At 52.3% G+C, this 11,325-nt stretch overlaps 1 protein-coding gene across 3 annotated transcripts; it reads right to left on the reverse strand.

The window, feature by feature from the left end:
* Positions 1-278: 278 nt before the first annotated feature.
* PRODH2 (proline dehydrogenase 2) lies at positions 279-10,400 on the reverse strand. 3 transcript variants are annotated; one of them, XM_014838281.3, is made up of 10 exons: positions 10,125-10,396; positions 9,852-10,048; positions 9,625-9,763; positions 9,454-9,540; positions 5,937-6,017; positions 5,701-5,856; positions 5,462-5,628; positions 2,007-2,117; positions 1,473-1,558; positions 279-535 (listed from the first exon to the last, which is right to left on the reverse strand). In XM_014838281.3, exons 1-10 carry the CDS (start codon positions 10,296-10,298, stop codon positions 351-353), a joined length of 1,383 nt encoding a protein of 460 aa, XP_014693767.3. In that variant the 5' UTR covers positions 10,299-10,396; the 3' UTR covers positions 279-350. The 3 variants fall into 3 exon arrangements, with proteins under 3 accessions (XP_014693767.3, XP_044615371.2, XP_070354329.1); XM_044759436.2 differs by lacking the exon at positions 1,473-1,558 and having other exon boundaries at positions 302-535; XM_070498228.1 differs by lacking the exons at positions 279-535; positions 1,473-1,558; positions 2,007-2,117 and adding an exon at positions 3,409-3,969 and having other exon boundaries at positions 10,125-10,400.
* Positions 10,401-11,325: the final 925 nt, after the last annotated feature.

Raw genomic sequence — 11,325 nt, forward strand, 5'->3', positions numbered from 1 at the left:
GTGGCCCTAGCCCAGCCTCTTGACTTTGGGGCCTCAGTGTCCACTCTTCCTCTGTGCTGTTTGCTTGGGCATCCACAGGAGTGAGGAAAGTTCCCACATCGGCCACTGACGGGCTGCGTGGAGCAACCACAGGTCCATCGCAGGCTAGGCTGCCTCAGGGTTGTGGGGCGGCCTCGTTACTCTCTGATCCATGCCCTTGCTGTGCTCTCGGGTCATCTAAGGGTCTCTCCTGAGCCGCAGAGCCCCCTAGCTGGGGCTGGCTGAGGTTGGGATTCCCCCTGCCCTAAGGAGGGACTTCAGTGCAGGGCAGCAGCTCATGACCTTTATTGACCACATGACCCCTGCGGGTGCTAACGGGGTCCGCCTAGGCCCCGCCCCAGCAGCCTCCGCCGAAGTTCTTGGCTGAGCAGCTCCTGTTCCCTGCGGGCGCCCCGCAGCACACTCCGGTTCTCCTGGGCCCTCCGGATCAGGTAGGGGATCACCTCCTCCAGGGAGCCGTAGGGGATGGACTTATACACAGCGTAGCCGGCTTGCCCTGGGGGGGAGTGTTGGCAGGATGTGGGCTCATGTTTGGGGAGAGGCTTCCCCAGACCCCATATGGAACAGAGACTTCCATTTCTGAGAACGTGGCAGACTGGGCGAGTTGGACAAAATTCCCCACCGAAAAAAACTTGAGGTAAACATTTTAAAAAACTTCTCAATGTTGTTAAAATGCTGCCAAGAGAATAATTTACTAATCCAAGAATTAAGAGAAAGTGAGATCTCCGAGAAGGAAAGGACGCACCGGAAGCACTCCTGCCCTGAGGGCAAAATTGAGCCGTTATTTGATGACTTCAGAGTTGAGGGGGTAAAGAAATGGAGCCCCAAAGCCTGAGTGGGGTGAGAGTACTAAAGGAGACCTTCTGGAGTTAAGGAGTTAAGCTGAAACCCCAAAATCTGCACCGTCAGAGTTAACAAGAAGTAACGGTCCCCTGTCTCCCCACCCCCCACCCCGGGCTGGCCTTGACTGTAGGCAGAGCTGGGGAGAGAACAGAGACCATCTCTGAGAGCTCGTGGCCATGTATTAGTCCCCTCACATATTCCCAGCCCAAATTTGCATCCCTGGGATGTCTCAAGAAGCCTCAACTGTGAATTTAGGGTACAGGGGTTTTGTACCCCTTAGTGCCTGGCGGAAGAAAACACAGAGGCTCTGGGGAGCAACAGGGTGAGGACAACAAAGGCCCAGAAACCAAGACGCCGTGACCAAGGACTAGCATAAGTCGCTGACAGCAGATGCAGACACAGGCTTCAGGCCTTCAGCTACGGGAACAACAGACCTATCTGGAAGGGTCTGGCAGCTGGGCAGCTGCAGGGTCTGGATGGGAGCCTGGCCCGGAATTGCTGGGGATGGGAGAAGGGGTCTGGCTGGGAAGAATGAGGCCTGGGGGCTGGTAGGGCGTAGGGTGGGGTTGGGGAATGGGCCATTCACATACCCAGTGCCAGGGAGACGTGGTCACACATCCCCAGAAGTTGTCCAAAACAGACAGGCCCATCCAGAGGAATGCCCAGCTCCCACATGCTACAGAAAACGCCACGTGATCAATCCACACAGTGGGTGGAGCCAGAGCTGAACTTCAGCCGCTGCGCACCCATGTGACTGTTCCAGTTACTCGAATATTGAAGTACTTCCAGACTCAGTGATAAGTGACCACTGAGCCCCCTGACAGCTCACAGTGAGTCCCAGCTCCTTCCCAGGAACCCTCGACCTCCTCGGGCCCCAGCAAATGAGAGGCGGTACCTAGTGCAGCTGGGGCCACTCGGACCTACAGCATAGCAAGGGTTAAACGTTTTGAATATCCTCCCCAGAAGCCCTCTGAACTGCTGGCCATCCCACCACCCACCCCCCGCCCCGCACCGCCCCTCTCCTTGTTCTGAGTCCACTGCCCTCTGCCCGTGGACTGTGAGCAAGGGAGAGGAAGGGAGGGGCGTTCTTGTGGGCACCTCTTTCCCATCCCCCCACCTCATACCGCTTGGTTGCCTGTTGAACAGATTCCTCATTGTGGGAAGCCACCATGAGGTGACACATGGGGCCACGGTGGGACACATGGGCCAGCATCAGCTCCAGACAGCGGCTGTAACTGCAGGGAGATGCTCCGTTCAGCTTATGGCACCTGGTAAGTGTGGGTCAGGCCCCAGGGACTGGGGGTTCCTGTCCTCAGGAGGTGCGGTGCCTAAGGGCAAGGACTCCGGAGTCAGAAGGTACCTCCGTTCCACCTGCACCTTCTCTGAGCCTCCTTACTCTCCTCTGCTAACTCGAGTGCACCTAACAGCCCTGTTGTGAGGATGCAGTGAGATGAGGGTGTACACAAAGCCTTTGGGACAACGGCAGTCTCACAGCAAAGGGCCACATCGCACACACAAGATGACGTTTACCCAAGGGCGCTCACTGCCGCGTTGTCTACAAGACGTGATTAGCAATAACCAAGTGTCTGCAAGAGGGGAGGTGAACAATGGCACACAGAGGATGGTGGAGTACCACACGGCGGTAAACAGAACGACGACGCTGTGGCACCCACGTGGAAAGGGAAAGAGCCTGGCAAACGCTTCCCGAGTTGCCGTGGGCAGGGGCCCCCCGTGGACTTCACGTGCGACCCTGGTGCTGCTGCACTGCCCTCCAGGTCTGTTCTCTGCCCTTCTCTGCCCTCAGCAAGCTGCTTTTACCTCCCGCATCACCCACGGAGTCATGAGCAGGAGAAGAGAGGTCCAGAGGAGAGAAAGCTTGGGTATGTCGCCCTTAGGCCCCTCCCTGGCCAACTCTGACTGTCCCGAGTCTGGCCACACCTCCTCAGCTATAGCCCAGGGGTCCTCACAGCTTCCCATTCCTGTGGCTTCTGGGTGCCTCAACATTCCTTGTGGGTTCCCCTGACCTTGCCCACACACCACAGATAGTCCTGTCATGAAGTTTCCTTCAGTTAACCCCCCTGGTGTCTTTTCCTTTGGGGTCCTGCCAGACACATACGTTCACTCAGCTGATTCTCCAACCAACTCTGTGAGGTAGGTGTTCTGGTCATCCCGTTTTGCAGAGGGGAGACTGAGGCTCAGAGAGGTTAAGTCTCTTATCCCTGGGTCACACAGCTACAGGTGGCTGAGCTGGGATTTGCACCTAGGCTGTCTGATGCTTCAGGGCCTGGACCTGTTATCGCTGGACTATTCTGCTTGAAAGATCAGCAGCTGAGTGGAAGAGCAAGGAGCAGTGTGTGGGCCTGATGCCTTCTGCACAAACACACTCAAAAATCATTGTGTTTGCCTGAATACACATTCAGGGACTCAGGAAATGCATCTAAGAAAGAAACAAAATTGGTTACCTTGCGGGGCACAGAGACTCCATGATTAAATGGGGATGGGGGTGGAAGAGAGAGATGTCATGTGTTCATTTTCATGTTATTTAGATTTTTTATTGTGGATTTATTATTTATTCAAAATTTATATTAAGATATTGATAGTACTGTGCTGAAGAGGATGTGGAGAAACTGGAACCCTCACGTCGTGCTGGTGGCAATGGAAAGTGGCACAGCCACTTTGGAAAACTAGCTGGCATTTCCTCCAAAAGTTAAATGTGGAATCACCATATGACCCAACAATTCCACTCCTAGAGAACCGAACTTTCAAGAAAATTGAAAATATATGTTTACAGAAAAAATGTGTCCATGAATGTTCACAGCAGCATTATTCACAATAGCCAAAAAGTAGAAACAATCCAAATGTCCATCCACTGATGAACAGATAAACAAAGTATGGTATTTCCCATGCGATGGAATATTATTTAGCCATGAAAAGGATGGAGGTGCTGATAGATAGATGAGCCTTGAAAACATCATGCTGAGTGAAAGAAGCCAGACGCAAAGGCCACATGTTGTCTCATTCCATTGATAGGAAATGTCCAGAACAGGCAAATCCACAGAGACAGAGGTAGATGAGTGGTTGCCAGGGCTGAGGGGACAAAGGAATGGGGAGTGACTGCTGATGGACGTGGGTTTCTTTTTGAGGTGGTGAAAGTGTTCTGGAGTTAGACATGGTGATGGCTGCACAGCCTTGTGGATATACTAAAAGTCACTGAACGGTACACTTTTAAATGGTGAATTTTTATGGTATGTGAATTATATCTCAGTAAAAAACGTAATAAGGGTGCCAGTTGTTAAGCCTCTGGGACACAAATGTGCCCAGGAGCCCTCCTGGGCCTTGGGTGCAGACCTGGGCTCCGACCATGGCTGGGCCCCTTGCCCTGTAAGTTTGGGCGAGTCCCACAGCCCCACAGACCTCTGCTCCACCCACTGTGAAGTGGACAGGGCTTGGGGGCCACCTTGGTTGCTACTGCGACCAGGGTCTGGCACATTTCCTGATCTAAATCAGGCGGTCGGCGAGTGTGTGGTGAATGAATAAATTCCTTCTTTCCGGGGCCGTAGGCTGGGGGTCTGGGGCGCTCACCCACATCTTGCCACCTGCACAGGGTGATCTGAGATGGGTAAGAATGCAGACTCTACAGCCTGTCTGCCTGGGCTCAAATCTTGGCCCTGCCACTTACTAGCTGTGTGACCTTGGGTAAGTGTTCCATCTCTCTGTGCCTCAGTTTCTTCCTCTCTGAAGTAGGGTTGATAATAATAGTACCTACTGCTTAGGATAGTTTATTTATTCATTCAACAGGTCTGTACTGAGCCCCTGCCGTGCAGCAGCACAATTTAAGCCCTGGGGGTTCAGCAGTGAACAAACTGGAACCCCCTGCCCCTGCCCCCGCCCCCACCCCGGGCCCACGCTGGGGAGACAGACAATGAGCAATTGAACACGAGACTACACAGAACCTCAGCTGCTGATGTGTGCTAAAGAGAAAAGTCTATCCAGGAAGAGGGTGAGTGTGGGTGTTCTAGTTTTTGACACAGAGGGCAGGGCAGGTCCCCTGAGGGGGGACCAATAAGTAAAGACCCAAGGAGGTGAGGGACTGAGCATGCAGCTGTCTGGAGGGAGAAAGTTCCAGGCAGTGGGAACAAGAAGTGCAAAGGCCCTGGGGACCATCAAGGAGGCCAGAGGGGCTGGAGTCAGTGAGCAAGGGGGAGGGTGGGAAGAGGAGGAGTTAGAGAGGTGACCAGGAGCAGATCCGTGGGCCTCGTGGGCCACTGTAAGGATTTGGGGTTTATTGAGGGTGCGCTGGGAGCCGCGGAAGGATTTTGAACTGAAGAGGGACATGATTTGACTCAGCTATGAACGAACAGGAGGGGTGCATGTGGGGAACAGACTGGGCAGGGGAGGACTAAGGAGGGAGCAGGGAGCCCAAGGAGCAAGCTGCTGTTCAGGTGGGAACTGACTGTGTCCTGGACCAAGGAGAGGGAGTAACATGTGGACCCACGGGGACGCTCAGCATCATGGGTGCTGAGTTCTAACTAAAAGTGAGATGTTATTTGTCTCAGAGGCCGGCCTGGCCCAGTCCTACCTCTGATTGGTAGCCTCGTAGTCAGGCTGAGTGGGATCTTGGGTCCCCTGGAGCCGGGCCACCTCTCTCTCCTTGTCCAGATACGCCCCTCGGACCAACTTCACTCCAAAGGCCAGGCCAGCCCTGTCTGCAGCCTCAGCATCCCGCCTCAGCCGCTCGTGTGTGTCCTGGTGGGGCACACAGGCAGATTTGGGCGGGCGCTGGGACCCCAGCCCACAGCCCCCCGAAGCACCACGCACCTTCAGATAAGCCTGGTAGGTGTTCCACACCCAGGGCCCGCCTTCCCCGGGGCGGTTCCAGCGCTCGGCCAGGGCGGCCACCAGCAGAGACAGGGCAGGGTTCAGCGAGGTGTACTCAGCATCCACCAGGAGCCACACGCGCTGGGCCCGGGCATGCTGGGGGAGAGAGAGGCTGTGGTCCGGGCCCCAGGCGCCCAGCAGGGGCAGCACAGCCAGACCACTGCAGAAGGTGTTACCTGTGCCACCCGGTGCAGGCGGCTCAGAGAAGCCTGGAGATGCTGGTTTTGCTCGGCATTCAAGCAAGAGATCTGGAGGCCCTGGGGGGACAGCAGGGGAGGCAGAGCAGTCAGGGCTACTGGACCCTTCCAGGGCCGGAGTCTCCTCTCCCCCACCCCCAGGAAGGGAAAAAAGTTTAGAAATTGTTAGAAATCTGAAAAGCAGCCAGCTATGTATCACATAGATGCTATTTATTGAGCTATAATACCCTGGTTAAGAGACCCAGAACCTGAGTTTGAATCCTGGCTCCACCACTTACTGTGTGGCCTTGAGCAAGTCACACCTCTCTGGGCCCCAGTTTTTCTCCTCTGTGAAATGGAGATGACAGTAGCATCTACCTCATGCAGTTGGACTTTTTGGTTTGTGTTTTTTTAGCGGTTAACATTGTAAATTTTATTATGCATTTATCATATTTCTTGCAAAAGCAAGTCTACTGGTAACAATTTTGTTTGTCTGAGAAGGTCTTTATTTCTCCTTCACTTTTAAAGGATAATTTTTTTTTTCCTGAGGAAGATTTGCCCTGAGCTATCATCTGTGCCAATCTTCCTCTGTATTCTACGTGGATTGCCACCACAGCATGGCCACCAATGAGTGGTGTAGGTCTGAGCCCGGGAACTGAACCTGGGCCACTGAAGTGGAGTGCACCAAACTTACCCACTACGCCATGGGGCCACCCACTTGAAGGATAATTTTGCAGAGTAAAGAATTATAGGTTGGTGGTTTTTCTCTCAATACTAAATATTTCCCTCCACGCTCTCCTTGCTCGCGTAGTTTCTGGGCAGTCGATGTAATTCTTACCTTTGCTTCTCTCATAGGGAAGGTGTTTTTTATCACTCTGGCTTCTTTCAAAATTTTTTCTTTGATTTTCTGTAGTTTGAATTATACGCCTACGTATAGTTTTTTTGACATTTGTCCTGCGTAGGGTTCTCTGAGCTTCCTGGATCTGTGGTTTGGTGTCTGACATTAATTTGGGGGAAATTCTCAGTCATTATTTTTTTCAAATATTTCTTCTGTTCCTTTCTCTCTTTCTTCTCCTTCTGGTATTCCCATTACACATATGTTACACATTTTGTAGTTGGCCCACAGATCTTAGATATTCTGTTTGGGTTTTTTTCAGTCTTTTTTCTATATGCTTTTCAATTCTGGAGGTTTCTATTGAGACATCCTCAGCCACGTCCTGTCTACTAATAACCCCATCAAAGACACTCTCCATTCTTGCTTACTATTATCTAAACAGACCTCTAGCCTTTCTTTTCAGTTCTTTCTTAGAATTCTTAACCATCACCCTCAACACCCACTCACGGGCAGTGGGTGAATGTTTCCCCAAACACATACGAAGCACTTAAGACCCAGTCGCACATTGTAAGCAATCAGTAAGTTCTCCGCTATTAATTTATTGTTTAAAAATCGCTTGCTTGCTTGCTTCCTTCCTTCCTTCATTAACATATATTTATCGTATCCCGTCTGGGCACCAGGGGCTGGGGAGATGGCAGGGCACAGGAAGTCATGAATTGTGCTGTGGAACCAGTGGATGTGGAGACCAAGGATGGGCGGGGACTCGGATCCGAGATCGGGGGAGGTAGGGCTGCCTCTGAGATGGGGACAGGAAGGAGGGGCAGGTGTGGGGAGACACAGAGACCAGTATAGGGCCTGGTAGGTGTGAGGGTCTGGGGCATGTCCAGGAGGTTCATGGGAAAGGCTGGAGCTGGAGACAGAAACAGGGGCATCATTAGTGCTGGGTGGGAAACTGAGGCTGTGGGGGTAGGTGGGGAGGCCCCTTCGAGGGAAGAAAGAGTGAGGCAGGAGGGAGCCGGGACCCAGCCCTGGGAAACCTCTTATTTAAGAGATGAGCAGAGAAAAACCTAAGACAGACTGAGAATGAGCCAGCAGGATGGAAAAGGAAAACCAGGTGGGATGTCCTGAGGAAGCCAAGGAAGCAAATGACAGAGGAGGAGGAAGGCTCCCCCTGCTCAGGTGCCAGCCTGGCGGGGGCTTTCATCCTTAAAACCTCCCTGGGGAGAAGTTACTATCACTGTCCCCACGTGAGTGCACTACATCTCATAAAGAGATAAAACACATTATCCTCCAAAGCTGATCCTCTGAAACCACAAATCCTGCCTCTATGTGTTCTGGGACACATTTTCAAAATTACAAATTAAGGGCCAGCCCTGGTGGCATAGTGGTTAAGTTCAGCGTGCTCCACTTTGGCAGCCTGGGTTCAGTTCCCAGGCACAGGCGTACACCACTCATCGGTGGCCATGCTGTGGTGGCGGGCCACATGCAAAATAGAAGAAGATTGGCACAGATGTTAGCTCAGGGCAAATCTTCCTCAGCAAAAAAATAAATAAAAAGTAAAAATTTAAAAAAGAAACATCAGCATGTCCCCTGCAGCATTGTTTGGGGTGGGGGAACTCCGAGGCCACCCGGGTGTCCATCCCAGGAGTCCGTCCCAGGAGAGGTGAACCTCACGGCTAGAAGCAGCAATGAGAAGCAATAAATTCTATGTATGCAAAGAGGCTTGGATGGATCTTAAAGTCAGAGCGCTCGGTGGGAAAAGTGTGAAACAGAATGGGAGAGAGAACACAGCAGCATTTGTGTGCGTCTTTACACACACCCCAGGCTGATGGAGGAGGGCCCGAGGGAGCTTCTGCAGGGATGGGAACGTGCTTTCACTTGACAGGAATTTGAATTGCTCAGGTGTGTGTATTGTCAAAGCTCATTGAAAGGTGCATTTACAATGTGTGCATTTCCTTGTATATAAATTTTACCGGAGAAGAAATCAAGTCCTGTAAGTGACTGTCCAGCTCTAGTTAGTGATGCGCGTCTTGAAGCATCTGTGAGGAAGTGTGGATTGATGGGCGGAGAGAGGGATGGGGAGAGACAGGTACGATTTAAAGCACATGTAGTTAAATGTGCACGATGGCAGGTATATGGGCATTCCCTGTAAAAGTCCTTAAACTTTTCTATATGTTTGAACATTTTCATAAACTGTTGGAAAAAATATGCTCCCAAACAGTATACACTTGGCAAAACAAGATCACAATAATGAAGAGATCCATGGTATACAGGGTGGAGGGGTTCCAGTGGCAGGGAGGGTAGAAATAGAATACGGAAATAAAAAAAAAAAAAAATGAAATGAATGAATGAATGAACCAAAACCCTACTGGTCTAATGATGACTTCCAGTCAATACACGCTAGCATATCTGAGTGATTGCTAAAAGATCGATAGGCTTTCTTCTGTTTGCTAAAAGCTCCCAGCCCCAGGGGCCTCCCCTGGAACCCACAATGGCCCGTATCCCATCCATTCTGACTGTGCCCCCGGGCTCAAGCCACGCTTCTTCTGATTGTCTCCAGCCTGCGAAGCAGTGGTCATTAGAACATCCTGCTTGCAGGTGCCTGCTGCTTCCAGGTCCAGGGGACTCTGCCCCCAAGGTTCCCCACCAACCATCCAGTGTCCCCTAGCCTGAGGTCCTTACCCGCCCAGAGTCCATGGCTTCTGCCAGCCTCTCGGGGCTCAGCTCCCAGGAAGCCCCCAGCCTTCTGACCCATGAGGTTAGCTCCTTCTGGAATGGGGTGATGGGTGGGGTAGTGAGGGGGACTCGATGGGCACCTCACCCTCCTCCCCCACCGTCCTGACCGTCCCTTACACAGAGCCGAGTGCTGGTCAGCGCCGTCATCTTCAGCTGCATGAGGATGTTCCCAGTCGGGCCTGGGGCCTCCAGGAGCCCTCGTGACAGGTCCACGCACCGTAGCATGGCGCTGAGGTTGCCTTCGTACCAGGCCTCACTGCCCAGCCAGCAGGCGTCAGGTCCCTGAGTCCACTAACCCCCTCCTGCCGTCCTACCCCCTCCCCAGGCCCTGGTCCCCTACTCACCCAGTCTTGACAGCCGAGTCCGGCTCCTCCTCAGTGGGTACTGCCAGCAGGGGCCGGAGGCAGAGGGTCTGGAGCTGTTGGACACAGCCCCTCACCTCCTCTGTCGTCTCACCAGCCACAAACTGCCCGTAGATGGATGCTCGGAGAAGTGCGCCCGAGAGCCGGGAGCCCAGGAGGCGATGAGACCAGGCCTGGAGCTGGGGTGACAGGGAGCGAGGGCTCAGAGCTGGGCCCTGGGGAGCCCCTAGGACAGTCCCCAGGGTCACTGCTCACCGCCAGCCCATGGGTGACCAGAGGGGGCCAGGCACACAGCCGTAGCACCAGCAAAGCCCGTGTGAGCTCTCCTGTGCGCTTGAGGTGGAAGGCCCCCCCGTCAAAGCTGAGGGGCTGCCAGCCCCCAGCGGAGGGGCCGGCTTGGGGACAGAGCACTCGGCACGTCCAGAGCATCAGGATGCCTGGCCACTTCCACACTGGGTAAAGGGGCTTGGGGGCAGCAGGTCTACCAAGTGCCCCTTGCCCGGCCAGACCAGTGACAGATTAACCAGGCAGTAGCCAAGGAAAGGCAAAGCTTCGGGATCACAGGCTCCTTGGGGGGTAGTTAATTATTAACTGATGGGGACAGAGTTCAGAATAGCGGGTCAGGAAAGGAGACCCCCAATAACGGCCCCAACAACTCTCAGCATCATGGCTCACAATTATGAGCGGCCCACCATGTGCCAGTGGTGCTAAGTGAGAGGGTGGGCTCTGCAGCAAGGAAGTTTGGCCTTGTAATCTTGGGAAAGTTACCTAGCCTCTCTTGTTACCATTGCTTCATCTTAAAATGCAAGTGTGGCATTATCGAATAAATTTGAAAATGCACATAACCCATAACCCAGCTGTTTCTTATTAAATACATTTCCTAGAGCACTTGAACATAAGTCAGGAAACATGTACAGGAAGGGATTTCATAGCAGCACTGTTTATAATAGCCCCAAATGGGAACCACCCAAATCTCCATCAACCAGAGAATGGATAAATACATTGTGGTATATATATATATATTTTTTTTTTCTTACAGTGGAATACTATACTGCGATGAAAAGGGAATGAACTACTGACACATGCAATCACATGGGTAAATCTCACACACATAATGTTGAGTGAAAGAAGCCAGACGTCAAACAGGACATGCTGTATTATTCTAGTCAATAAACTTGAAAGCAGGGAAAATGAAATGACCGTGAAGTTTTGGGGATACATACGTGAGTGGTCAAACTATAAAGAAAAGATAAGCAAGGAAATGATTGTCACAAAAGTCAGAGAGATAGTTATCTTGGGGGAAGGGAGGAGTTGCCACTGGGGAGGGGCACATGGGGGCTTCTACGTCCTTTTTTCTTAACCTGATGATGATTCACAGTTGTTCACATTACTTTTTAAAGCCATCCATCTAAATTTTGTACTCCTGAAGGTATAATACGTTTCACGATAAAAGTAA

This window comes from Equus asinus, chromosome 26 (genome assembly GCF_041296235.1).
Source record: "Equus asinus isolate D_3611 breed Donkey chromosome 26, EquAss-T2T_v2, whole genome shotgun sequence".
Classification (NCBI taxonomy): domain Eukaryota; kingdom Metazoa; phylum Chordata; class Mammalia; order Perissodactyla; family Equidae; genus Equus; species Equus asinus.

Coding starts and splice junctions, on each gene's coding strand:
- PRODH2 (XM_014838281.3), bottom strand. CDS start 10,298: ATGCTCTGGACGTGCCGAGTGCTCTGTCCCCAAGCCGGCCCCTCCGCT. Junction 5,857..5,936: donor GCCTGCACCGGGTGGCACAG/GTAACACCTTCT, acceptor TCTCTCCCCCAG/CATGCCCGGGCCCAGCGCGT. Junction 536..1,472: donor CCACGTCTCCCTGGCACTGG/GTATGTGAATGG, acceptor ACTCCCCCCCAG/GGCAAGCCGGCTACGCTGTG.